General features: G+C 39.4%; 2 protein-coding genes across 2 annotated transcripts; one reads left to right on the forward strand and one right to left on the reverse strand.

Moving 5' to 3' along the window:
• Positions 1-4,407: 4,407 nt before the first annotated feature.
• On the reverse strand, positions 4,408-5,729 carry LOC124858280 (proline-rich extensin-like protein EPR1). Its single transcript, XM_047350260.1, has 4 exons — positions 5,582-5,729; positions 5,454-5,500; positions 4,550-5,374; positions 4,408-4,475 (listed from the first exon to the last, which is right to left on the reverse strand). The coding sequence occupies exons 1-3, from the start codon at positions 5,596-5,598 to the stop codon at positions 4,566-4,568; spliced, it is 873 nt and encodes a 290-aa protein (XP_047206216.1). The 5' UTR covers positions 5,599-5,729; the 3' UTR covers positions 4,408-4,475; positions 4,550-4,565.
• Positions 5,730-9,007: 3,278 nt separating this feature from the next.
• On the forward strand, positions 9,008-26,939 carry LOC124858324 (neutral cholesterol ester hydrolase 1-like). Its single transcript, XM_047350317.1, has 5 exons — positions 9,008-9,432; positions 12,123-12,345; positions 15,484-15,553; positions 15,876-16,047; positions 21,303-26,939. Exons 1-5 carry the CDS (start codon positions 9,298-9,300, stop codon positions 21,921-21,923), a joined length of 1,221 nt encoding a protein of 406 aa, XP_047206273.1. The 5' UTR covers positions 9,008-9,297; the 3' UTR covers positions 21,924-26,939.
• Positions 26,940-27,891: the final 952 nt, after the last annotated feature.

Raw genomic sequence — 27,891 nt, forward strand, 5'->3', positions numbered from 1 at the left:
AAAAAGCGAAGCTCTCGATTTACCGGTTGGTCTGCGTTCCTACCCTCACCTATGGCCATGAACTTTGGGTCATGACCGAAAGAACGAGATCCCGGATACAAGCGGCTGAAATGAGCTTCCTCTGTAGGGTGGCCGGGCACTTCCTTAGAGATAGGGTGAGGAGCTCGGCCATCCGGGAGGGGCTCGGAGTAGAGCCGCTGGTCCTCCACATCGAGGGGAGCCAGTTGGGGTGGCTCGGGCATCTATACCAGACGCCTCCTGGACGCCTTCCTCGGGAGGAGGCCCAGGACACGCTGGAGGGACTATCTCTCGGCTGGCCTGGGAACGCCTTGGGCTCCCCCTGGAGGAGGTGTCTGGGTGTCTCTGCTGAGTCTGCTGCCCCCTTGACCCGGTCCCGGATAAAACAGAAGACAACGAGCACTAACATAATTAAACAGAGTTTGATCCCTCCAACCCACATATAAAACTGCTGCTGCTGATTGACAGCTCAGCTCAAGCTCCTGAATGATTTCATCGATTTTGAATCTGACAGCTGATGCAAAAAATCTGCCTCACATGATGCAGAAACACTAAAAACATCCATGTTTCCACAAACAATTTTATCTTGGAGTTGAATTTAGAAACAGACTGTTATCTGTTATTGGGCTGCAGATGCTAGGAAAACTGCTTTATATATATATATAACACCAATATTTGGCAATATTGGTGTTAGATATATAAGCACCAATGGAAGCAGTGGCACCAGTACCAATATTATGAATAAATTTAGTCAGTATAAAAATGCTAGCCATGCAAATGACCTGTATGAAATTATTTCCAACCAACAACTCACAAAAAAAACAAACACAAATGACACACTATTAAACCAATTTTTTACCTTTCCTTTAAAAATGGAACAGTACCCAACATTCTCAGCTCTCTTTGGTAAACTTGGCATGATTTTGTACAATTTGAACAATGTTAAATTACTGCTGTTAGCATACATTTTAAGCACATTTCCACTATAAGTTCTTGGATGTTTTTTTTCTGGATCTTCATTGCCTGGGACCTTATAGCTACCCAGGATTTTAAGGGATGCGTTTCAGCTTTGGGCTTATAAACTGGGCCCTTTATGTAGATTTCTGGTCTTCAGCTGCAGTAGTGCTGCTGTGATCAGAAGACACAGATCTCAGTCCAGAATGCGATTAAAAACATTCAAATCTGACCATAACGGTATTACAGGTCCTTCTCAAAATATTAGCATATTGTGATAAAGTTAATTATTTTCCATAATGTCATGATGAAAATTTAACATTCATATATTTTAGATTCATTACACACTAACTGAAATATTTCAGGTCTTTTATTGTCTTAATACGGATGATTTTGGCATACAGCTCATGAAAACCCAAAATTCCTATCTCACAAAATTAGCATATTTCATCTGACCAATAAAAGAAAAGTGTTTTTAATACAAAAAACGTCAACCTTGAAATAATCATGTACAGTTATGCACTCAATACTTGGTCGGGAATCCTTTGGCAGAAATGACTGCTTCAATGCGGCGTGGCATGGAGGCAATCAGCCTGTGGCACTGCTGAGGTCTTATGGAGGCCCAGGATGCTTCGATAGCGGCCTTTAGCTCATCCAGAGTGTTGGGTCTTGAGTCTCTCAACGTTCTCTTCACAATATCCCACAGATTCTCTATGGGGTTCAGGTCAGGAGAGTTGGCAGGCCAATTGAGCACAGTGATACCATGGTCAGTAAACCATTTACCAGTGGTTTTGGCACTGTGAGCAGGTGCCAGGTCGTGCTGAAAAATGAAATCTTCATCTCCATAAAGCTTTTCAGCAGATGGAAGCATGAAGTGCTCCAAAATCTCCTGATAGCTAGCTGCATTGACCCTGCCCTTGATAAAACACAGTGGACCAACACCAGCAGCTGACACGGCACCCCAGACCATCACTGACTGTGGGTACTTGACACTGGACTTCTGGCATTTTGGCATTTCCTTCTCCCCAGTCTTCCTCCAGACTGTGGCACCTTGATTTCCGAATGACATGCAGAATTTGCTTTCATCCGAAAAAAGTACTTTGGACCACTGAGCAACAGTCCAGTGCTGCTTCTCTGTAGCCCAGGTCAGGCGCTTCTGCCGCTGTTTCTGGTTCAAAAGTGGCTTGACCTGGGGAATGGGGCACCTGTAGCCCATTTCCTGCACACGCCTGTGCACGGTGGCTCTGGATGTTTCTACTCCAGACTCAGTCCACTGCTTCTGCAGGTCCCCCAAGGTCTGGAATCGGCCCTTCTCCACAATCTTCCTCAGGGTCCGGTCACCTCTTCTCGTTGTGCAGCGTTTTCTGCCACAATTTTTCCTTCCCACAGACTTCCCACTGAGGTGCCTTGATACAGCACTCTGGGAACAGCCTATTTGTTCAGAAATTTCTTTCTGTGTCTTACTCTCTTGCTTGAGGGTGTCAATAGTAGCCTTCTGGACAGCAGTCAGGTCGGCAGTCTTACCCATGATTGGGGTTTTGAGTGATGAACCAGGCTGGGAGTTTTAAAGGCCTCAGGAATCTTTTGCAGGTGTTTAGAGTTAACCCGTTGATTCAGATGATTAGGTTCATAGCTCATTTAGAGACCCTTTTAATGATATGCTAATTTTGTGAGATAGGAATTTTGGGTTTTCATGAGCTGTATGCCAAAATCATCCGTATTAAGACAATAAAAGACCTGAAATATTTCAGTTAGTGTGCAATGAATCTAAAATATATGAATGTTAAATTTTTATCATGACATTATGGAAAATAATGAACTTTATCACAATATGCTAATATTTTGAGAAGGACCTGTAATTATGGTCAAGAGTCACAGACTCCACTACAAACTGTTGAAATGTGTAGGTAGCATGGATTTTGAGTGAACTTCGCCCATCCCAACAACCTACTACAGAAAAAAGTGAAAAAAAGAGTTATGATCAGGATTATGATAAACTACCAAAATACATAATTTATGACAATTCTATAGCGATTAAGCTCTGAAACTTAAAGTCAGTTTTAACCCAAATGAAGTTTGTAATAATCCATAGATTTTTAATAATTAAAGCCTGTGAGATTTGTCTCTTCTGACAGATAACCACACACAGCTGATGCAACAGTTTGTCTTCCCAAACAAACTAAAAATTGGTGAGTGATGAACAGTTGGGATTGCTTTAACCTGGAACTCTGCTCTATGAAGGCTCTAAGAAAGTTTAATTTTACCATTTCAAATGACTTAAAAGGGCCTCAGTTAGAATGTTACTATATGTTTGTGATGAGACTGAAAGCAGAAGTTCACTCTTCCTTTCATCAAAGCGCTGATATTCAGCATGGGTATCTGGATTTATCTATTGTGTTTGCAAACAAATACTCAGAACTCCTGTTGTGTCATTTAAAGTTTAAACAGAAAAATCTGCAGAGCAGGAGATGCAATAGAATGCTGGTGATATTCAACCAAATGCTTACCATCCCCTTACAAAACTCCACCTTCCACTCAAAGTCAATCCAAAAGTCCAAGCTGGTAATCAGGGTCATTATCATTATCAGGGTAGATTTCTACCTTTTTGTTTGATTTGGCCCTGGTTCCTGCAGCTGAAATGCAGTCAGGAGATAAACTACACTGGTCATTGGAAAGGTTCCTGGAGTGGGAACCCATCTCTTGTCTGCTTCCAACTTACTTCCCAACAAACAGCCCAACTATTCTAACACTAGTTAGCCAGGAAATCAAAGTAAAGTGTGGATATGGTGACTGACCAGAATTGTTTAATATGTTCTTCCAAAAATTAACATTAACTTTTGAATGCAATAAAATACACTGCCACCTACCAGAAGAATCACATTTCAAGGTAGTGCTTTAAAGTCAATCACTGCAAAAATAAAATCACAAAAACACAGCTTAAGTGTAAAGACCCAAAAATAAGTCAAGGGTAGCAGCCCATTTTATTTTAATATTGGCTGGTTTATATGACAGTATCTGAAATAAGATACTGGTTTCCCCTCAATACACTGCAGAGTACTTGCTGAGTAGTTATGACTTCAGTGACAGTTTATTGCAATGTATAGTTACAAAAAAAAAAAACTTCCAAACTTTCCTAGACTTTTCAAAAGAAATGCAACAACGAGGTTTTTCCTGGAAGATAGATTTCCTTCATTGATCAACTCCTGCATCTTAGGAGCACTAAGCAGCATTATCAGATCCATCCTCCCAGAGGCTGCAAGGCTCTATAACCACTGGTCCCAACTCACTCAAGTTGAGTAAATCCCTGGTATTGGCAGTATTTTATTTTATTTTTTTTTTACAGTTTATACTTTAAAGCCAGATTGAGTAGGGATTTTTTGCATGAATGGGAACTTCCAAAAAAAAACAAAAAAAAAAACACAAACAGCCACTTTATGCATGTTTAAACAGAGTTCTTTATTTTGAAAAGAAAATATCATTCAGAATCTTTACTGCTGCTGGACCTTAAAAGAAAATTGAAGATTAGAATGCATCAATTAACTAAAGTTATCCTTCATAACTGTATCATAGTACAAACCTTCTGAAGCCCTTAACTAGCAAGGCCTTGAGGGTAGAAATGGCCATTTGCTCCAACAGCCAAGACTCTTAGGTGGATACCCATGGTAGAAGGGATCTTCATGGGTTTTTGGAGGCTCCAAGTTGACCAGAAGCAAGTGCTCAAGTCCATGGCCCACTGGACCCTGTATTGGGTAGTTGGGCCCAAAAGGGAATATTGGTGGCCTGCAAGAACCTGCTGGACTCCCAGTTGAACAAGGAGGCTTTCCTGGAAACTGTGGTGGCACAACCTGAGGCACTAGACCTCCTATTGGGTAATTGGGCTCAACAGGAAGCCTTAGTGGTTGGACCTGAGGGACTGGACCTCCTATTGGGTATTTGGGCTCAACAGGGTACACTGGTGGCCTGCAAGGACCTGCTAGACTCCCAAACAAACAAGGAGGCTTTCCTGGAAACCATGGTGGCTTGACCTGAGGGACTGGACCTCCTATTGGGTATTTGGGCTCAACAGGGTACACTGGTGGCCTGCAAGGACTTGCTGGACTCACAAACGAACAAGGAGGCTTTCCTGGAAACCATGGTGGCTTGACCTGAGGGATTGGACCTCCTACTAGGTATTTTGGCTCAAAAGGAAGCATTGGTCGGTGGACCTCATGGACTAGACCTAGTGGGAATTTGGGCTCATTAGGAAACTGATGCTCATCAATGTCTGGTTTCTGCTGGGGTAGGGCTAAAGGAGGCATTGGAAGCCATGGTGCATAGCTCAGCTCTTCTAGGGTGGTGTGTGGTTTGCTTGGATTTCCAACTGGAAAGACTGGCTCAACAGCCATTGAAGGCATATATAAAGCTGATGAGAAGCAGACAAGATTAAGTCTTTGTTGCAATACACAATCAAATTTACACAAGTCACACTTAAACAACTTTACCTTTTACTTTCCATGTCTCCACTGTTAGCAAGGAGGCCACCACCAATCTAGGATGGAAAAAAAACCAGTTAAAAGACAAAACTAAACAAACAAAACCTATTTAACTTATTCCACAGTGTGACACATACCTTAACAGAAACCCCATAATGTCAACCACAGTTGACAAATCCAATGACTTCTAAGCTGCTGCCCAACCAGCCAACCTAATTAGTGAGAAAAATGTATACCACTGATTCAAATCTGAACCTTTTATACCTCTCCCTTCAGCCTTGTCCAGGTAAATGAAAACAGGTGTCATTGTTTGAAGGCAGGTGTGGCTAATTATCTTACAAGAGAGGTTTGCTGAATGTCAAAACTACGAGGGGTATTCTGTCTACATTCTAATTTAAACAACAGTGTGCTGAGATCTTCTAGGGATCAGTTTCATTCATAAACATGGCTTTTTATTAATTGTCCAGTAATCATATAGCTGAAAAGAAAGTTGCTAAAGTTCTACCCCTTTATGCAGGTGAAAATGAGTACCACTTGACAAAGTTTGGCCATTTTCTTGACTTTTTACTTCGAGAGAAACTGACATAGAATAAAATTTATTGCAAAACACATAACCTAAATGACAATCAACACGGGTTTACAACCAGATCAACATCTACCGAGTTAAATAACTGAAACACAAATATTGGTGACCAAAGAAAGTATAAACCTTTAGAAATAGGTAAATATTGCATTGGAAGACTCTTGTTTGGATCAAAACCTATTTGATAAAGAGGTAACAATTTGTGAAGATGAGAGAACATTGTTCAAAATAGTTGGGCATTACTAGTGCTGTCCTCCAGGGGTTAGTGTTGGTAATAATGGATTCTATTTTTTAAATCAAAGTGTCTGTCAAACATCAAATCTACACAACTATGATTGGTAATTAGAAAACTTACAGCAGTTTTTGGGAGTAATCACTCAAAAACTTAATGAAAAAGACAGTTTGATAGAAAAAAAACTACATATAACTCAGATTGATTAAAGCTAAATGTATGATGTTTGGAAATAATGGACGTGAGACTGATATGTAGCCAATTATGAACAAACTTGAAAAACAAATAATATATTAAATAAAGTTATTTGTAGATCTGGTTAAATATCAAACTGCATATTTTAAAATATAAGGTCAGTTATAACCTGCTGGTGGGAAACATGATGAAAATGTTCACTGGCAAAAACGACAGAGGAGGGTTATGGTTGTAGAAGAAGGTTGCACCTCCAAAGTCTAATCTTAACAAGACTATCAAAATATGGAAACTGTATATAAATGTAAATAAGATTTCCTCTGACAACAGGGAACAATGAAATATTAATTATTAAACATTGTATTGTATTGGTTTATGTGTCTGTTGATGAATGAGCCTTGATTTAAGGCAATCTGTGCCCATGTTTATTTGTAGACACCCCTTTAAAGAAAAAAGTAATATATGCATCTGCATATTTTTATGTCTATATATACATATTTAATGCAGTGAAAGGTATTTGTATCTTACAGATTTCTTCTACGTTTGTTTTTCTTTTGACACTGAAATGTCTTAAATCATCAAACAAACTTGAATGTCTGACAAAGATTACCTGAATAAGTAAAAAATGCAGTTTTCAAATCATTTTAGTCATTAATGAACAGGAAAAAAACTCTGTAAAAAGGCAATCACCTCACAGTTTTATGAAAAGCTGAGTGAAATTTCAGTTACCATACCCAGGCCTGGTTACTGCCAGAGCTGTAGAATCAAGAATTAAACTATCAATGGAAAACTGCATTTTGCATTTACTAAGGTTCATTTGAACTCAGGTATGGTGAAATATAAATGTATAACAAAAAAGAACAGATTGCTTTGTTTATTTTCTGAACCATAATTTAGACTTTTGTTGTTTTATATTTTAAATGTTCAAAATAAAAGTTATTGTATCTTATCCTGAAATATTAATTCAGCAGCTACTCTGATGTATCTATTCAATTCAATTCAATTCAGTTTATTTATATAGCGCAAATTCTCAACACATGTTGTCTCAAGGTTCTTCACAAAGTCAGGTACATATATTCCAATTAATCATAACCATTGAACAGTTCAGTCAGATTCAGTTATTTATTCAAATTGGATAAAAAGTTTTTCTATCTAAGGAAACCCAGCAGATTGCATCCAGTCAGTGACTTGCAGCATTCACTCCTCCTGAATGAGCATGTAGAGACAGTGGACAGTCACTGGTGTTGACTTTGCAGCAATCCCTCATACTGAGCATGCATGTAGCGACAGTGGAGAGGAAAAACTCCCTTTTAACAGGAAGAAACCTCCAGCAGAATCAGGCTCAGTGTGAGCGGCCATCTGCCACGACCAACTGGAGGTTTGAGAAAACAGAGCAGAGACACAAAGAGAACAAAGAAGCACTGATCCAGGAGTACTTTCTATGGGAAGGAAAAGTAAATATTAATGGATGTAGCTCCTTTAGTCGTTTCAGCTAGAAAGAAAGAACAGATAAACTCTGAGCCAGTTTTCAAGGTCAGAGTCTGAAAGAGAGCACATAGAGTTAGTCACAGTAGAAGCTCAGTCAGTATCTATGTCTGGGAGAGAGAAAGGGTTAAACACTGAAAGACAGGGTCATGTGGATCATTGGTAGAGGGTGAGCATTAAGTTGTTGCCAGCAGAAGCTTGGATGATGCCCCTCTCCAGAAAGGTGTCACAGGTAGACACAGAGCCAGGCCAGGTGTAGTTTGTAGGAAGAGAAAAGAGAGAGAACATAAAGTTAAAAGCTGAAATAACAGCAAATAATGCAAAATTGGAGAGTAGTGTGAGAATCTAGCAAAGAGGGTGGAAGTGGTCATTATGTCCTCATTATGTCCTCCAGCAGCCTAAGCCTATAGCAGCATAACTAGAGATAGCTCAGGATAACCTATCCTACTATTCATTTATTTCATGATATAAAGTAACCCCATCGAACATAGTTCAGGCTACATACTCTGATATAGTAGGTGGCACTATGCACCTTAAAAACTTGGTTGCAATCTGCAATAAAACCAAAGGAAGAAGAAAAACAAGACCAGCTACTTCAAATGTATTTTTTTCAACAACAAAAAAAAATACATTTGAAATAGCTGGTCTTGTTTTTCTTCTTCCTATAAATAGATAGATGTATCTTATATACAGGGCAGCTACTGCTTGGAGAATCTGGTGTGTACTCTTTCATGTTTGAACCCCAACCTCCAAATCCAAATCCAAAATGGCTGTTATGCACATAAAACTCGAAAGCTGAAAATAAACAGTTTACTTAAATGTTTGATGGTTTCTATCTGATTAAATCAGTCACAAACACAGCACTGTACAACAATGGTGTTTAAATGCCTAAATGCATGAAGAACTTTAACCTGGTAACTGGTTTCGGGGGCCATAGCCACTCTGTGACAAAGCTTTCTGCCTTGGAACTGGAAAAACAAAATCAGTTTGGTGTGATTTCATTCCTAGATTCAAGTTCTGGCTTCAGAGATAAATGTAAAGCTTAAATGTTACTTTCCTAAGGGCCGGTTTATCATAAGAACTACAACTCCCATGAGCAAAATCCTTACGCAAGGCTTGAATAACTTCCGGCATGAGCTTTTCAAATTAAGAGTCAAAGTGGCTTCCACTGTTGTAAAAAATGTCAATCACAGCGTTATTTTGTGCTTTTATTTTAAAATCGGGGTCATTCCTCCGTGTTTCGTTGATCCCTGAAGGAGTTCTCCCCTGCCCTGCTCCCTCCTCCCGGACCGTTGGCGACCTGACAGTAGGCAGTGCCGTATGATCCTCCCGAGCAGGTTCATTCCTCATCCTTCCCCGTGATGAGGCTCCGTTTGGCCGGGGCCGTGCTGCTGGCGGCGGCCGCCTACTACGTGTACCTGCCGCTGCCGAGCGGCGTGAGCGAGCCGTGGAAGTTGATGCTCCTGGACGCGCTCTTCCGGAGCTTCATGCAGGCGGTAGGTGGCTGAGAGATGCGCTGAGCTGAATGTGATGCAACACCGGCGGACAGGTTGGAGGCACAGGTACCGAACCCCCGCAGGGATCCAGTGTTACGGATTAAAGCCGCGCAGGTGACGCAGAACCCTGCTTATGGTCCAGGGACTGCATGTCGATTGTTCCTAAAAGTTGGTTTAAAATCACTATTAAAATGTGACAGACAAGTAAAGGTAAATTAATGTTGAGCTATCTTATAGAACATCCTAAGCATATATTTTCCCATTAATTGTTTGGATTGTACATTTAACAATAGTTTTAGTTTATTATTGCAAAAATGTATAGTTTTGAATAGATCACAATAGCAGTAAGTAGAAGCAAACAGAATAAACTAAATAAAAACATTAATTAAGAAAAGCCTACAAAGCTGTGACAAAAATAAACAGTGAAAAACCTAAACGTCAAAAATAGAGACGAAAATCCTGATTTGTGTTTCTTTTTCTTATTTGTGCAAAAACAAATGCCGTGTACAAGAATATGGAGATCTTTGTGGTTCTTTTGGCCTTTTGTAGGCAGTATTGGACCAGAACCGCAGCTTGTTTGCGTTAGACATGCACCGGTCTGGCTACAACCAGCTCCCATTTTTTCCTTGGGGTTTTCTGTAATTTCTAGCAGGGTAAATGTTTACATTTGAATTGCCTAAATAAAATAGGACGGTTTGGGAAACAGAATATATTTCACAGGAATGCTGAAAGTCAGGGGGCAAATTTCTTCCCAATGGCACTTTGTATTGTAGCTGTGCAATAACAGCTGACTTTCTCTGGGAGAATAGCAAAAAACAAATGACTGCAAAGTCAATAACAGAACCAATACATGCGATACATACGCAAGAAACATACAAATTCAAGTCTTAAATTAGGATTATGAAATTAAAAACGTCTTATAACTTTTTTAGAAATAGCAGAAATCCTGTATTTTGGTGTTTGAATATCTTTTTAAGCACTAAAACATGGAAGCCAATTTGTTAAATATAACAAAAAACAGCCTGCAGGATTCTTGATGCCAACAGAAAATTAAGGAATTACATGATCATCTCAATGCATCTGTCAATTACCTTTATCTGCTTTTTACTGAACTTGAAGAAGTGCATAAAATAACTTGCTGATTGTGCATTTTACAGACTGAAAGAAGTGCAAATCTTGACTTGTGTTGCATTTTATGAACATCTTAAAAGTCAGATTTTACCGTGTTTTACCTGCTGGTCAGATTAGTCGGCTGAGTGGTGCGTCTTTAGTTTCAATGCAACAACCAGAGGACGGTCACATGACTGCTGTAAAATAAAAATTAATTAGGACAATTGTTCATGTTTTTATGTTCTTTAATAAATTTTTATTTTGAAGAGATCCCAACACCAACAGAAACCACAGTGTAGTGCAGTTGGCAGGAATAACAAGAAAAATGGTTCTAACTGCGCTCTGTGCTTCAACAGAAACGCACGTCAGGGCACAGACTATTGTTTAACATGTTAATGCCTCTCAGCAGCAGATGCCGTTCCTAGATCTTTGTATCTAAAGAGCAACAGGTCTTACATGTGCTGTCAGAGGCCCAGTTTGACACCCTGAGAAGGAAAACAGGTTCCACATAAAGTAGACGACACAGGTTTCCCCATTAAAGAATCTCACTAAATTTAAACATCACTAAAAGTTTAGTTTTGGTTAAGTTGTATTAATAATTTTATTAATTTGATTCAAAAAGTTCTGATGACCTGTCCAGGGTGTACCCCGCCTCTCGGACGTAGACTGCTGGAGATAGGCGCCAGCTCCTCCGTGACCCACTATGGAGGAATATAGAAAATGGATGAATGATTCAAAAAGTGAAACTTGTATAGATTTATTCCATTTAGTGATGTATTTCAGATTATTTTAATAATTATGGCTTACATTTGATTAAAACCCAAAAAATCAGTTTTTCTGAGAATTAGAATTTTGCTTCAGACTAACAAGCAATTATCAATACAAAAATGAGGACCTCCTGCAAAGTATGTCCATGTATTGTACTGTACACTCACTTAATAATTAGTCGGGGCTCCTGTTAAATGAATTACTGCATCAATGGTCTGGTGTATGGTGTCCATCATCTTCTGCTTGACCGTAGCCCAGAGATTCTCTGTTGGGTTTAGGTTGGGTCAGTTTGTTGTGTCCAGCTTCAGTCCACGCCTCGTGAAGCTCCCCCAGAGTCCCAGAAACTGTTCTTTGTTCACCTTTTTCTACCACAGTTTTTTATTCCACTCAACTATCCACTTATATAATTGAATACAGGCTTCTGTTAAAACCACCCTCCTTAGCAATGACCTTTTGTGACTTGTCCTCCTTGTGGAGGCTGTTGATGACTGTCTGCAGGACAAGTAAGCAGTCTTCCCCATAACTTTTTAAGACCAAACATGGTCATGACAGAACATTTCTGTATTACAAATCCCTTTGTCAGTGGTATGATTTAATAATACCTCATAATCATCAAAGCTAACAGAAATAAACATATGAAATGTCTCACTCTGTGTGTAAAGAATGTATAAAGATGATTTTCACTTCTTCATCTCAATTACTGAAATAAACAGTTTGGTGATAAACATATTTTTTGAGATGCTCTTGTACAGCCCTGCAAACCCCTCGGCATCATTAAAAAGTGATGAACATGGCTTGTTTGTGCATTTCAGAGTGACGCGGCTCACACCCTGGGTGTGTGCCACCGTGTTCACCTGCTGAACCGGGTGGTGTCCTGGGTGGAGGTGATAGAGGCTCGCTCTTGTTCAGCCGTGAACGTGACTGACTCCACACTGGGAGGCATCCCCACCCGAGTGTTTCAGCCGAAGGGGGAAAGCAGGCTGAGAAGAGGAGTCATCTATTTCCACGGAGGAGGCTGGGCGCTTGCCAGCGGAAGTGGGTTTGATTGTGTTTAATTAGCTTTTGGCTGGCCAGTATAGAACATTAACCTCTTTTTTTAATGTGATGCCTTTATGGTTTTACTCTTTTGTCGCATGTTTTAAATTAGGAACACCTGCAGTTTGGCTTGGAATTCAACAAAGCATATAAGTTTGTGGTTGGGTAAAAATCATGAACTTCTGTATGAAGATGAAGCTAGAGCTTTAGACATGTTTAAAAAGGTATCCTTCACTGTATCAGCACATTGTCAAATAAAGGATCTGTTAATCATACACTGATCAACTGGTCACCATCAACTGTAAACATGTTTTTAAAGGCAGCATGCAGCTGTGTGTGAACACAATGCCAAGGTGTAAGACATCATCAGTGACCTTACAGGAGCAATGGCTACTGCCCATCATTCTGAGAAGGGTTATAAGGTCATTTACAAACCTTTTGAAGTCCATCATTTTACATAGAGAAATATTATACACAAGTGCAAAACTTCTACGAAACTGATAATCTTCCCAGAAGTGGACGTCCCAACACACTCACCCCAAGATCCCAGCACCTACAGTGACCAGACAAATAACAAAAAAAGCAACCTAAAACCTGCTTCTCAGACTCTACAGGCCTGAGTTAGTGTGATTATATTTAAGGTCATGCTTGGAAGGATTAAAGGTGAAAGCCTCTCTAAAGATAATCTGTCAACACAGCTTAGGTTCAGTGTGATGTAGTTTTCCAAAGTTGCAGCTGAGTGAAACACAAGATTTCTTGGACAGATGAGAGCAAAGTAGAGATTTTTGGGCAGAAAACCAAACACCCCGCATATCAGCACAAATACCTCATACCTAATGTTAAGCACGGTAGAGGAAGGATGTTGATTTGGGCTGGTTTTTAGATACCCTTCACTGATTGAGTCAAGCATAAGCTGATGCTTTTCAAGTGAAGCTTAAAGGCCCCAGGTATGTTCTGTCCATAAATGTGTCCGATTAGATATCATTAATTTGTGCTACTTTTGAGTTTGTCCTGCCGACAAGTATAAACAAAACGCTGTCCCAATAGTGTTTCCATGTTTCTTCTCAGGCCGTGTTTACACAACGTTTTCTGGTGGAAAGTTTTTTGATAACGTCCCAGTCTCCACTGTTGTGTAAACAGGGAAAATTTTATTTTTCTTATGGGGACGCCCGGCTCATGCACAGTGTGACTGTATCCGTAGGAATTAATGCAAACGCACACAACATAGCGACTGCCGACCAGTTTAAAACCACAGAAGAAGAAGATATCAACAGTAATAATGGCAGATGGCAGAGTACATGTGCTGCTAAATTTAATGATGGTTTTCAAACAATTGTTAATTTTCTCCCCCATTTTATAAGCAGGATGTGTTTGCGCATATTGTTGAGTTTCAAAGAACATACAGCATACTAGTGGCATGGCGGGGGAATTACACTATGTTCATGTCTACTGTTGCCATGTGAACGGAGATTGTAATTAAATATTGTAATGTAGACATTTTCAACAGATTGTTGTCGTGCAAACAAGGCCTTACACTTCTGGAACAAAGTAGAGATGCTTGACCATTAGGAGAAAACCAAACACCTCATAATTAAGGGAAAGCAGGGTGGTGGAGGGTTGATGATACGGGCACGTTGTATTCACTATGTTGATTATGAACTCTGGTCCACTATATATTGAGTTCACTTACATTTGTATAAACTACATTGTCACACTTATAGATGGGCCTAATTTTCAGGAAATAGTGTTGATAAATAGCATCATTTTCCTGTTTTTGTCCACCTCACTACACTAGCTGTTCCCTTACATGCTTGGAAATGATAAATAATTATACACTGCCTGGACAATAAGAAAGTCACCACCAAAAAAAAAAGATCACACACTCTGATATTTCGTTGGACCGCCTTTAGCTTTGATTACGGCACGCAATCACTGTGGAATTGTTTCTATAAGCTTCTGCAATGTCACAAGATTTATTTCCACCCAGATCTTGCATTGATGATGGTAGAGTCTGACCGCTGTGCAAAACCTTCTCCAGCACATCCCAAAGATTCTCAATGGGGTTAAGGTCTGGACTCTGTGGTGGCCAATCCATGTGTGAAAATGTCTCATGCATCCCTGAACCACTCTTTCACAATCCGAGCCTGATGAATCCTGGCCTTTGGAATATGCCCGTGCCAACAGGGAAGAAAAACTCCATTGATGGAATAACCTGGTCATTCAGTATATTCAGGTAGTCAGCTGACCTCATTCTTTGAACACATACTGCTGCTGAACCCAGACCTGACCAACTGCAGCAACCCCAGATCATAGCACTGCCCCCACAGACTTGTACAGTAGGCACAAGGCATGATGGGTGCATCACTTCACCTGTCTCTCTTCTTACCGTGATGCGCCCATCACTCTGGAACAGGGTAAATCTGGACTCATCAGACCATATGACCTTCTTCCATTGCTCCAGAGTCCAATCTTTATGCTCCCAACCAATTTGAAGCCTTTTTTTTCAGTGAGTCTCACTGATTAGTGGTTTTCTTAAGGCTACGCATCTGTTCAGTCCCAATCCCATGAGTTCCCTTCACATTGTGCGTGTCGAAATGCTCTTACTTTCACTATTAAATATAACCCGGAGTTCTACTGTTGTTTTTCTTCGATTTGAGTTCACCAAACATTTAAGTGATCGCCGATAACAATCATTCAGGATTTCTTTTCCGGCCACATTTCTTCCTCGAAGACAATGGGTCCCCACTATCCTTCCAGTTTTTAATAATGCGTTGGACAGTTATTAACCCAATTTTGGTCGTTTCTGCAATCTTAGATGTTTTCTCTGCTTAATGCATGCCGATGATTTTACCCTTCTGAAACCGACTGAGATCTTCTCCATGACTTTCGACGTGGTTATTTAAGAAATGAGAAGAAACTCATTGTACCAGTTGGGATTAAATAACTTGTTGCCAGCTGAAACATAATCGCCCTTGCAGTAATTATCCAAGTCTGGTAATTATCCAGGTGGTTACTTTTTCTTTGGCCAGGGAGTGTAGAATGCAGAGGTTTGTTACAGATTGGATTTAAATTTTATTTACATATTTCATTGGTGTTTGAAGTAGTAACATCTAGTAACATTTGTATTTTGTTTTGCAGGGATGCGCTCCTATGACCTTCTTTGTCGGAAAATGGCGGCGGATCTGGACGCTGTCGTCATGTCTGTCGAGTCAGTGTCAGGAATTAAATCAGCAAATTTTAAATGAAAGAATATTCCAATGAAAGCCCTATTTTATTGAGTCATGTTAATTTCTTTTTCTTGCTAACGGCGGTACTGTTGTGGCTGTCCTGACTTTTATGAAACAGGAAGTTTTTTATCTTTAACTTCATGGTGAATTACTCTCCTGGAAAACAGCTATGCAACAAACAAAGAGCTTGTTCAGTTGATGAGAGCAGTGAGATGATTTTGGCCCAGAAACTTAAATATAAACAAGAAAAGTCTGATGATTTCAACTGACAATACTATCATACTTCAATTATCCTGTTTATAGTTACCGCCTTGCTCCCGAGGCCGTGTTCCCGGATCAGTACTATGATGCTTTGGTGGCATCGCGGGTCTTCCTGTCTGATGAGCTTATGCAGCAGTACGGCATCGATCCGAAAAGAGTTTGTGTGTCTGGAGACAGCGCTGGAGGAAACCTGGCTGCTGCTGTGGCACAGGAGGTAGAAAACCAAACACTAACATTTCAGAGAGGCAGATGCATGTTTTAATTTACTTTTCTATTATCTTGTTATTTAACTTCGAGAACTGATATTTTACCTAAATGTGCGAATGCATTTTCTCCCATGTGGTGGCAGTAAAAAACTTATTGTTGTTTATGACTATAGTTTGAGACAATAAATGGAGCTTCCAGAGATTGAGTCTTTTTCACCCAGTCTCTGTCAAAATAATATCATTATTGCTGTTTTTCATAGCTTTAACTAAAGAAACAAATTGTGTGTTTGTGACTGGCTGCAAAGAGACTAAATATCCTATTTAAATCTGGTTCTTTGTTAAATTGTTATGTGACAACACAACAGTGGTTCATCGTGTGAGATTAGGTAATATTTTGTTCCGTGAAGGATTTATAGGTCAAAGGTAAGTGAGTTAACAAACAAAAAAAAGTACTCCCCTAACATAGTCAGGCACTGGAACAAAAAAGCGAAGTCCAACAAAAAACTGAAAGATCTTGAGAAAATCTCAAGAACCGGTCAAAAACACTTTAAAAGATTACTAGAAAGTCCCTCTGCTTGGAGGCAGAATAAAACTCAACAAAAGACTCTAGTCTCATGACCAATATTATATAATTATCTATTTTATAATATTTTAAATAAACCTTTTTAGTTTTAGGAGCTTCTTCTGTTAAGCCAAAAATTCTGACATGCAGACAGTAACTCTAAAACCAAGTTGCAGAGTTGGATTGCTAGCTTAAGTAAACAGCAAACATCAACATTTTCTAATAATAGGTAACATATAACCTGAAAACTGACAACTGACACTTGTGGCAAAATTTCAACATTTAAAACGTATTTTACGGTTAGTTTTTAAGCAGTCATCCTGGGCATTGTCCTGCTAATGTACTCACTTAACCAGTTTAGCAAGTAAAACGTAATGTCTGTTTTAATCCAAAAATCCCTGGTGTTTAAGTGCCTTTTTATACTTGAGTGATTTATACATCAAAGTTAACATGTCTAAACAAATAAAAGAAAGAACGTCTGAAATTGGTGAGAGTGACACTGAGGTGTGATTAAAGCCTGCTGAGATATTGATCAAGGACTTTAACATTTAACAAGCATTACAAGATAACCTGGCAATTTGGAAGTAATATAAAAAGCAAAAGAAGACCCTAGTCTTTTTGTTTGCATCTTTTTAATTCAATTCAAAAATACTTTATTAATCCCAAAGGGAAATTAAATGTTGTTGTAGCTCATTATGAAGGTTTCTTTAAAGAGCCTTTGTAGATGCTGGTGGCTGTGGGCAGGCAGGATCTCCTGTAGAGGTCTGTCTTACAGCAGATCTGAAGAAGCCTCTGACTGAAGACACTGTTGTTGTAGGACAAGCTACAAGGCTCAGGGTACTCCATAATGTTCTTCATTTTATGAAGAATCCGTCTTTCCACAATGATCTCCAGAGGTTCCAGAAGAGTCCCCAGAACAGAACCAGCCTTCTTTATCAGCTTGTTGAGCTTTTTTAAGTCCCTGGCTCTGATGCTGCTTCCCCAGCAGATGATGGAGAAGAGATCAAACTCTCCACAACAGACTTATAGAAGATCTGCAGCATCTTGCTGCAAACACCAAAGGACCTAAGCTTCCTCAAGAAGTACAGTCTGCTCTGTCCCTTCTTATAGATGGCTTCACAGTTGCATCTCCACTCTAGTCTGTTGTCCAGGTGAACACCGAGGTATTTATACTCCTCCACCACCTCCACTTCTTCTCCCATGATGGAAATAGTTTTTGACTTATTCCTGTTTCTCTTAAAATCTACAATCATTTCCTTTGTTTTAGTCACGTTCAAGATGAGATGATTGTTTTCACACCATGCCACAAAGCAGTCCACCACCTTCCTGTACTCAGCTTCTTGTCCATCTCTGATCCACCCCACGACTGCAGAATCCGAGTATTTCTGCAGATGACAGGAGTCTGTCTTGTACTGGAAGTCTGAGGTGTACAGAGTGAAAAGGAATGGTGAGAGTACCGTCCCCTGTGGTGCTCCTGTGCTGCTGACTACCTGGTTAGACTCACAACCCTTCAGTCTCACAAACTGTGGTCTGTTTGTCAAGTAGTCTTTGATCTAGGCGATTGTTGAGGCCTCCACCTGAGTCTTCTGGAGTTTCTGACAAAGGAAATAAGGTTGAATTGTATTAAATGCACTGGAGAAATCCAAGAACATGATCCTCACAGTGCTGCTGGTTTTGTCCAGATGACAAAGGGTTTGTTGAAGCAGGTGTAGGATGGCATCTTCAACTCCAACTCCACAGCGATAAGCAAACTGAAGGGGGTCCTGATAGTTTCTTGTTTGCTTACTCAGGTGGGCCAACAGGAATCTGTCTAGAACCTGGGATGTCAGGGCAACAAGTCTATAGTCATTGAGGACCAATGGATGAGTTTTCTTTGGTACCGGAACAAGACAGGAGGTCTTCCACAACACTGGAACTTCTTCTGGGCCAGGCTAAGAATCCCACAGAATCCCACAGAGCTGCTCTGCACAGGCCTTCAAGACTCTAGGGCTGACACCATCTGGACCTGCAGCCTTATTCTGATTCAGTTTCTCCAGTTGCATCTTCACCTGAGTTTTCCAGACACACAGGTGGAAGGGGGAGGCCAAGGGAGTATCAGCATCTTCTAATATGGTTGAAGGCAAACATGTAGAAACAGAAGGGTCTAGGTCTGAGGTGGAAGATAAAACATTTGACGTGTTACTGGACAGCTGTGGGTCCTGTGGGTCAAAGGAGGGTGGGATGTCTGTTTGGCGGTGAGCAGGAGAGGAGGATGCTGAGCTTGTTTCTTAACTGAACCTACTGAATAATGTGTTCAGTTCATTGGCTCTGTCCAGACCTCCATCGGTCTGATCATCCTTCTTCTTGAAGCCTGTGATCTTCATCCCTGACCACGCATCTCTGATATTGTTTTGCTGGAGCTTGCTCTCCAGCTTCCTCTTGTACACCTACTTGCTGTCTCTTATCTTGACTTTAAGTTGCTTCTGTTAACTCCTCAATAATTCTCTGTCTCCCTCTCTGAAGGCTCTTTTTTTCTTGTTAAGCAGGTCCTTCAGGTCACTGGTGATCCAAGGTTTGTTATTGGGGAAGCATCTCACGGTTCTGGTGGGGATGATGTTATCCACACAGAAGTTTATATAGTCGGTTACACACTCAGTCATGGCATTGATGTCCTCTCCATGTGGCTGACAGTGCATCCCAGTCTGTAGCCTCAAAGCAACCTTGCAGGGCTTCTTCAGCTTCCTGTGACCATTTTCTCACAATCCTCTTTATTACAGGTTGTCTCTGAACAAGGGGCTTATATTTCGAGCAGAGAAAAACAAGTTTGTGATCTGATTTGCCTAGAGGGATTCCTAGTGTAGAAATGAACGAGTCCTTGACATTTTCATAAAACAAATCCAATGTTTGGTTTTCTCGGGTAGAGCAGCTGACAAACTGTTGAAACGTTGGAAGTGTGGCAGAGAGTGAAGCATGGTTAAAATCACCAGATATTGCCACAAACGCATTGGGGTGTTGTGTTTGTAGCTTAGCAACAACTGAGCTGATGGGATCACATGCAGGGTCGGGAACAGCGGAAGGTGGAATGCAAACTGTTGGCAAAATAACACTGGTGAACTCTCTGGGTAAATAATATGAATGAAAACTTACTGCTAACAGTTCAATAACTGGACTTCAGAGATGACACTTCACAGTTACATGTCCTGGATTACACCATCTGTTGTTCACAAGTACTGCCAATCCACCTCCTTTACATTTGCCGCTCCTCTCTAAATCTCTGTTTGTTTGTATTGTTAGAAAGCCAAGCAGAGAGACGCTGCAGTTGGGGCTATCATCCTGCATCCTGGGTCCTTTGTAGGGCTTGGAGTTCATCCAAATTGTTTCCCAACGATCTCACATTGCCCATCATGATCGACAGAAAAGATGGTTTTAACTTCCTCCTTCTCTCTTTTCTTTGCTCCTGCTCTGCATCCACGGCATCTTCTTTTCAACTCATCAGAGATTTAGGGTTGTAGTTGAAGTATTATTTGAGCTTTGGAGATATTAATCAGCTGCTCCCGCTTGTAAGAAACAACCCCGTTGCCATGGCAATGAATCATAACAAATGTCCAAAAGTAGAAAAATATTAGGAAAAATCCTCCCAGCTGCACAGCATCCGACACCTGAGAGGACAGTTGTCCAAAAAAAAAAAAATCAACTGTATCCACTACAAGAGGAATTTGAGTTTCCAAAAAAGAATCAATCAGAATGAAAAGTAACAGACCTACTCCAACCTGCTGCGACCTTAAGTGGCGCAATTCAATAATTGTATTAATTTTAAATAAAACCTTTCAGTTTAGGAGCTTTTGTTAAGTAAAAAACTCTAATATGCTAACCATAGCAAGCTAACTGGAGGTTACTGTGGCTCGATGGGGGGAGTAGACATCTTGCAAACTGAAAGTTGTGAGTTCCAGCTTCCTCCTGCCAAATGTCGATATGCCGCTGGGCAAGGCACTTAACCTCAAGTTGCCTACCAATCGATGTATAGGTGTATGAATGTGTGAGCATTTGTGAGTGTGATTGCTTTGAGTGATTGGTATGACTGGAAAAATGCAAAATAAATTCAGTCCATTTACCGTAAATGTACTACAATAATAATAAGATAAGTAGCATGCTAGCAAGCAGGTTTACAAAATTAGCATGCTAGCTATGCTTCGTATCGTAACTGGTATGGACAGAGAAAAAACTATATTTTCATACCATATGAAGCAAGATTGCAGCAACTCACACTTGTAAAGTTTTTAGGTATCCATCTTGTTGATAGAGTTGAAAGATTAAAATCTTTTTATTTATTTATTTACAGTATGTATCCTTGATGTGGTCTTGCTAACAGAGCGCCACAACTTTACCAATCAATCAAATAAAACTCAAATGTTTTTTAATGCCTGTTTAAAATGTCAATTTCATTATATTTTTATTAAACATTTTATTTTTAAGAGCTTTTGTAGTGTAAAATATCGCATGCTATGTGTGTTAGCATGCTTAGCAGCATAATTAGCATGGTAGTTAGTTTAGCATTGTAGCTGTGATTATTAAGATCTGTCTGCCAAGAACATTTGGTTGGGAGTGCAATACAGCACGTATTGTCATGTGATTTGTTTAATTTTCTGTTGTTTCAGTTCAGTTTGTGTCAGAATGTCCTCTCAGCTGAATCTTTATCTAAACCTATACATTTTTTTCATGCAGCTAAGCTCGGACATCTCTCTGAAAGTAAAGTTCAAAGCCCAGGCGTTGATCTACCCTGTGCTGCAGGCTCTCGACTTCCACACCCCGTCATATCAGCAGAACCAGGCCGTGCCTATCCTCTACAGGCCTTATATGGCTCGTTTTTGGCTTCAGTACCTGGGTGCTGACTCAGCCCTTGAACCCCTCCTGCTGGTTAACAATCATAGCTCTCTGGACCAGCCAGCCATCAGCGCCGCGACCCGCTCCAAACTGAACTGGACCGCTTTGCTGCCAGCCGAGCGCAAGAAGAACTTTAAGCCGGTTGTTAAAAAAAAGGGATCACCAGGCGTGGTGGACAAGGTGCCAGGGCTCATAGATGTGAGGGCGGCACCATTGCTGGCAGAGCAGGGGGTTCTGGGTAAAACGCCCAAAGCGTATGTGATGACGTGTGAGTTTGACGTGCTGAGGGATGACGGGTTGATGTATGGCAGACGCCTACGAGACGCTGGCGTTGAGGTGACTAGTGACCATTATGAGGACGGTTTCCATGGCTGCATGGTGTTTGCAAACCTGCCAATGATGTCGAGTGTTGGACAGCGAAGCATGAGGAACTACATCCACTGGCTGGACCAGAACCTATAAGCAAAGAAGCTGCTCCACAAATCTGGTTTGCTCTTTCTTGAATTTTAGATTGGTTTAATAAAGCCCATGACCCATAAAGGAGCAGAACATCACAGCTTTAAACAGACGTGATAAGTTGATGTACTGCTTTAGAGATACTTTAAAACAATTCACTGGATCTTAATATTTTATTGAAAACAGAGGAGAAACCAAAACAAGATATTTATATGACCAAAATATTATTACATAGCAACATTTTGAGGTAAGCAATAAATATTTATGGCCTTTTTATTTATTCTGAAATTTATAAAAAAAACTTTTTAGATGTAAATTAAATTTACACTGGATTTAAAAAAAGTTAACTCACTTATACATAGTAAAAAGAAAGTCATTAACTGGACAGAAAATACCTAATGAAGCAGTGTTTTACTTTATTGTCTGCACAATTTAAAAATGTATACATTCGTAAATGCATATTCTTGTGCATTTTAGTTAATTTAATGTTTAATTAGTTCATTTATCTGCATATTTTATGATTTATTTGTGTGTTTTAATTAACTGGTTTTTGGTTGCATTAGTTTACTTAAAATTCAACCCAGCAGGGTGTTGTATAGGCCACAAAGCAACAGTTTGCGAGACCTGATCTAATGGTGATGTCCAAAAGTTCAAAGTACTTATTGCCTTTTATTATATTCATGAGCATATGAGCAGCCTGGCCTCTTTCCCAGTAGGAGCACACCTTTAGCTTAAAATTTTCAAACCAGTGGTAAAGAAAGCATTTGTACATATGTTTGTTATATAAAAGGCGATCATTTCCGAAATCTAAAGGACAAGGGCTTTCTGTATCTTCCTGCAAACACTGATGTGATTTCTGGTCATGCTGAAGTGCTTTACCACTGCTAGCTACTAAGCCTGCTTTAAAAGACTTCTAACTTGATGGGAATCCTAATTACTTGTGTAATTTACTGATTTTGATCAGTGTGGCATTTTTCAAATATAATGATTTACAGGTATATTTACCACATTATAAAGATGAAATGTCTAATGTAATACTTAAAACATTACGTGTTTTCTCTCTTTTTATTTTCAGCCTGTAGTGAAAACATTTAACTAGTTTGATTCTTACCAATGAAATGCAGAGATTTATTCAGCTATGTGTACCCAGCTCTTAGCCTGCTAAAAACCACCTGTTGTGTCCTACCCACAGCCTTATCTTTAATCACAACAACATCTTCTTGAACCCTGATTCAATGCCTGCCCTTATGCTGCGTTCCATTAACCTCAGAAATCAGAACTGGGAAGTCTGAGTTTACGTCATCTCCGAGTTGTAGTTTTTGTCTGTATTGCTAGCAAATGTAATTGCGGGCTTACAACAATAACACTGTTCGACACGGTATTACATGCACATAAACAGCATTGAAACATCTCGTCTTATGAACACTGAAAAGTAGTACATGTGTGACTGACTAAATGTTGCATACGTAATAAAGAACTACAAAAAACTATCAAAGTAAGAACGTTTTACTACTATCGATGGGAGTAGCAGCCATCTTGAATGCGGAAGTAGGTTATGGTCATGTTGCCCTGACTTTCTAACTGATAATTCTGACCTTCGGGGTCATTCCAGTTGAACTTTCCTACTTGGAAGTCTGACATTCCGGCTTATGGAATTATCTGTGCTCCAGTAATGTTGCCAGATCTTAACTACCTCCTTCTTAATACGACCCTTCAATTCCCCTCTTGCCAAAAAGATATTGAAGTGCGCCTCATCCTTCTGTTCTGCCTCCTTTGTTATTCTATGTGCTCTTTCAAACCCTACTCTACCTAAGTGAGCAGGTACCCATAAAACCCAACTTTTTCCCCATTGCTCACCAACCAAAAGTTAACCTGGCACATTTCATGCAATAGGTTTTTATGATGTCTTGCAACCCCGGATTCAACAGATCCACAACAGAACTAGAACCATTGCATATCAAGATGTTATTTGCATTACTCTCGAAAGCCCATCCTTTTGCAATCAACAGTGCTGCAAGCTCTACTGCATATACACTTAACACATCTGTAGTTCTCCAATATGCCACTTGAAAAACTGGGATTGCTATTGCAACCCTAGTTTTCCCAGTCAAGATATTTTGAACCATCTGTATATATTTGTTAATAACATTGTAATTCCTATCTATATGACTGTAATAGGCTTAAGCTAAATTAACACCTTTATCCTTTGCTTTATTATGCAGCAACGTCAGATCTGCAAGAGTTCCATGTATTTTCCAAATTGGAACATGTTTCCAGAATACATTTGGACACATGTCAAGTCTGTTTGCTGATAATTCAGTTGCTTCTTCTTTCACGCAAAATTTGCATACTCCTCTGTCAACACAGTTTCAATATCTTTTTAGCCGGATGCTTACTTGTATACCCCTTCAAAGTCAACCAAAGTCAATCAATTAGCCATTAACTGATTTATTCCTTAACCATAAAGGTATTTCTCCTCCCTCCACCTGGAAGGCACATACCTTTGCTGACCGAACTGCACCCATGCATAAACTAAGAGCTCTGGCCTGAATCTTATTCTGCAGGTTCATACACCATACATCCAAAATCCAGTCTGCTGCAGATCATTGCCACATAAATTTATCTCAATGACTGAAAATCTGTCCCCCAATTCAATCCAGCCAGGCACCTAATGACATTAATAATTTGTTTTTACATTCCTATGATACCGTTTTCACATGTTCTCTCCATGTCAACCTACAATCGAACTGCATCCAAAACAAACAAAAGCCACCAGCCCTCTCTAAAGGAGTATTATAAAGTCTAATATCAATGTTTTGTCTAACTTTCGTGTTCACCCTCCCAGTAAGAAAGTCCATTACCCAGTTGAACATGTTGCCTTCAATCCCCATTCCTCACAATTTTATCATCAGAACTTTCTACAAAATATCATATGCTTTCACAACATCACAAAATACTGCAGCTATCACTCATCCTCCAGACACAACACAGGAACCATCGTACACCTACCTTTTATAAAGTCACTCTGGAACTGATGGAACTAATGGCAACTCAAGCTAACGGTGATTAAAGCTAATAGGTACTCAGAACTCAGTCCACTAATAATTAAAAATCCACCATTTGAAACAAATCAAGCTCAAAACTGCTAGTTGAAGTGAATTCTATCTTCAGTATTTTTACGCTTTATTTTTTCTGCATGAGACATTTGTTTATTTTATTTCCACTGTTATCTCAACTGCGTTGCGTTGTTAACTGTATTCTCAGTGTATATTGCAGCTGAAACAATTTTTTCAATAATTCAATCAGACAACAACTCCCAAGACTTTAATAATGAGGGATTACATGATCAGATATAACATTACTTTTATTTAGGGAATTAGATTGGATTTACGTATAGCAACAAGGAGGGGCTTTGATTGGTAAGCGAAACAATATGAATGGTGTTCAGTTGGGGATAAAAATAATGTATTCAATGTAGTGTTTGTTCGAACGGGAGGAAATTTTTGCAGATGCTGGAAGGTCCTTGATAAACAGTTCCAGAGTTATTGTTTGGCTTGACCTCATCTGGAGTTTTTCCTTAAACTGAGATGTCTCTGACTGCTGACTGCTGCAGACAAGGTACTGATTGGACACAAGTACCTCACTTTGAACTCTCCTTGGGAAGGAGAACAGGTTGCTCATACCGTAATGAAAAAAGCACCTATTTTTGTTCAGTCAGACAGCATTCATTTTTGGTTCTTTGTAATAAATAATTAAATACAAAAAGAAAAATCACTCCTGCATTTCTTTTTAATTAAGCTCTGGATGCTGTTTATTAAAAGAGCCTAAATTTTCAGGTTTGATATCGTAAATGTTTTTCAACCTTTTCCAGAGAGCTGTACCTAGAAACGCAAACCTGACCTACATATCTTAAAGAATTCTTCATGATTTGATATTTTGCCAAAGTAAAATGCAGTAATGTTATCTGTTATGACTAATTATTCCACTGTTTATAAATGGTCTATAGGTCTTCCATATTTTTTCTTTTAAAATGATGATTTGGTATCTTTTTGTGCTCTATGTAAAAGTACGCTTTATAATCTGAATGGAGTTGCTTCTAGTTTGGAAATTTTAGACCTCAGAGTAAATCAGACATTCTCTTTTATTCTGTAACAAAGTCCTGAGAAACTGCAGAGGTCTGCTGTCACATGTAACAAGAAGTCAGGGTAGGTTGTGTGTGTGTGTTGTAGTAAAAGTATGCCAGAGTTCACAGCTGTGTATACTCAACATTGTGCAATAATGTGTGTATCCGTGTCCCTCACACTCTGTAACTTCAAGATCACTGTAAACCATGCCTGTGCAATGGGGAGCATGATGATGGCAGTGAAATCTATTAGTAGATTGAAGAACCGCCATGAGAGAGTAGATCCCAGGTGGGCTGTCATGTTTCTCCTCCACCGCTGTCTTAAAATAATGACGTTAAAAGATGTCAACGAGCGCCTGACAGACACAGCTCCGGCTTTCGGCCAAAACCAGAACTGATGACCTGATTGTGGTCGTTACTTCTCCAGCAATCTGGGGGTTTCTTTTCTGAGGGAAGAAGTGATTCCAGACTCAACATTGAATTTATCTAAGAAATAAAATAACGTTAGAAGGATGGACCTGCAGGGTTCACTTCTACAATTCATTGTTTGAACCTGTGCATTAAATTACTCCATATTAAATATATAGGGTCTTTTTAAGACAATCCTTGAGCAAAGTGTGTACCTGTTTATGCTACATTCATGGGTTTTATCCACATTAACATATTGTATGTCTTAATGCTTTAGCGTGGATATGGCTGGTACACTGATGCATGAATTTTTAAGTTAAACAACATTCACACATGTTCTTTGTCTTTTCTGCTTGCCAGGTTTAGTTCATGTAATAACATTTTTAGCATGACTTTCTTTATTTTACTGTTCAGTATTTAAAGCAGGACACATTATTGTAAAAACTCAAAATAAGTACATTAAATTGTAAAATAAACTTTGCAGAACGTTCTATGATGTGTCATTCTTTTTTTTTATGTGAAGTTGCCTTGAGACAACATTTATTGTCAATTGGTGGTATATGAATATAACAGAATTGAGGCGAAAAGTTTGGCCACCAGTAATTTAAGCGATTTCTTAATTGCGCAGGTGCGGCAGTAATCGGGTGTGGATTTGGTTAGTGAACATAAACCCAGCTGTCCAAAAAAATGAAGTTATTCAGACTTTAAAGGGGGGGCTACTTTTTTTCCACATAGTGCCATGTTGGTTAGGTTTGCTTTAAATTATTTCATATAAAAGCTGAGTTTTGTATTTTCTCAGGTTCTCTTTGTCTGATATTGTTTGTTTAAGGACCTGGAGCATTTAAATGTGACTAAAACACAAAAACAGAAGAAACCTGTTGGGGGACAGATAGTGTTTACTGTTCCCCAATTTCATTTCCACCTAAGCTAGCTAACGGGGTATCAAGCTAGGCAGCTCATTAGCTAGCTTAATCACTAGCTAACTAGCCTTTAAGTTAGAACAATTTACAAAAACTCCATCTAGCAAGTTTTAATACGTTTTTTTCAAGCTTTACAAGAAATTACAATTCCAGAAAAGTCTAGAATATAGTTATCTACTCTATAGGGTCAGTTATAGTTTATTTAGCTTATTTTGATGTTGTTAGCTTGCTGATTAGCAAGTTTGATAACCTGCATGATATTGCTTAACAAAAGACCTAAAAAATATAGATCCTTCCTTCAAAAATATTTATTTAGGATCATGTGCTCAGAACATTTTGTCAGATCTAATAAGTGCCATCTGCTGAATATTCTCTAAAGTGCAAAAACATAAAAACGAAGTAGTTTGCCATAAAAAAAACACATTTTGTGTCTTATTTACACAAATTTTATTTAGCATTTTGCAAAAAGGTAACATTTTTAAAACGTGATTACAATTGTATATATTCTATCTGTGTCTGGTAA

The sequence above is a fragment of the Girardinichthys multiradiatus genome, chromosome 21 (assembly GCF_021462225.1).
Source record: "Girardinichthys multiradiatus isolate DD_20200921_A chromosome 21, DD_fGirMul_XY1, whole genome shotgun sequence".
NCBI classification, from domain to species: domain Eukaryota; kingdom Metazoa; phylum Chordata; class Actinopteri; order Cyprinodontiformes; family Goodeidae; genus Girardinichthys; species Girardinichthys multiradiatus.

Excerpts from the sequence above, each read along its gene's own strand:
- LOC124858280 (XM_047350260.1), bottom strand. Across the intron at positions 5,375-5,453 it reads GGAGACATGGAAAGTAAAAG|CTTTATATATGCCTTCAATG; the intron begins GTAAAGTTGTTT and ends GCTTCTCATCAG.
- LOC124858324 (XM_047350317.1), top strand. The coding sequence starts at position 9,298 with ATGAGGCTCCGTTTGGCCGGGGCCGTGCTGCTGGCGGCGGCCGCCTAC. Across the intron at positions 9,433-12,122 it reads TCCGGAGCTTCATGCAGGCG|AGTGACGCGGCTCACACCCT; the intron begins GTAGGTGGCTGA and ends TGTGCATTTCAG. Across the intron at positions 15,554-15,875 it reads GCTGTCGTCATGTCTGTCGA|TTACCGCCTTGCTCCCGAGG; the intron begins GTCAGTGTCAGG and ends TCCTGTTTATAG.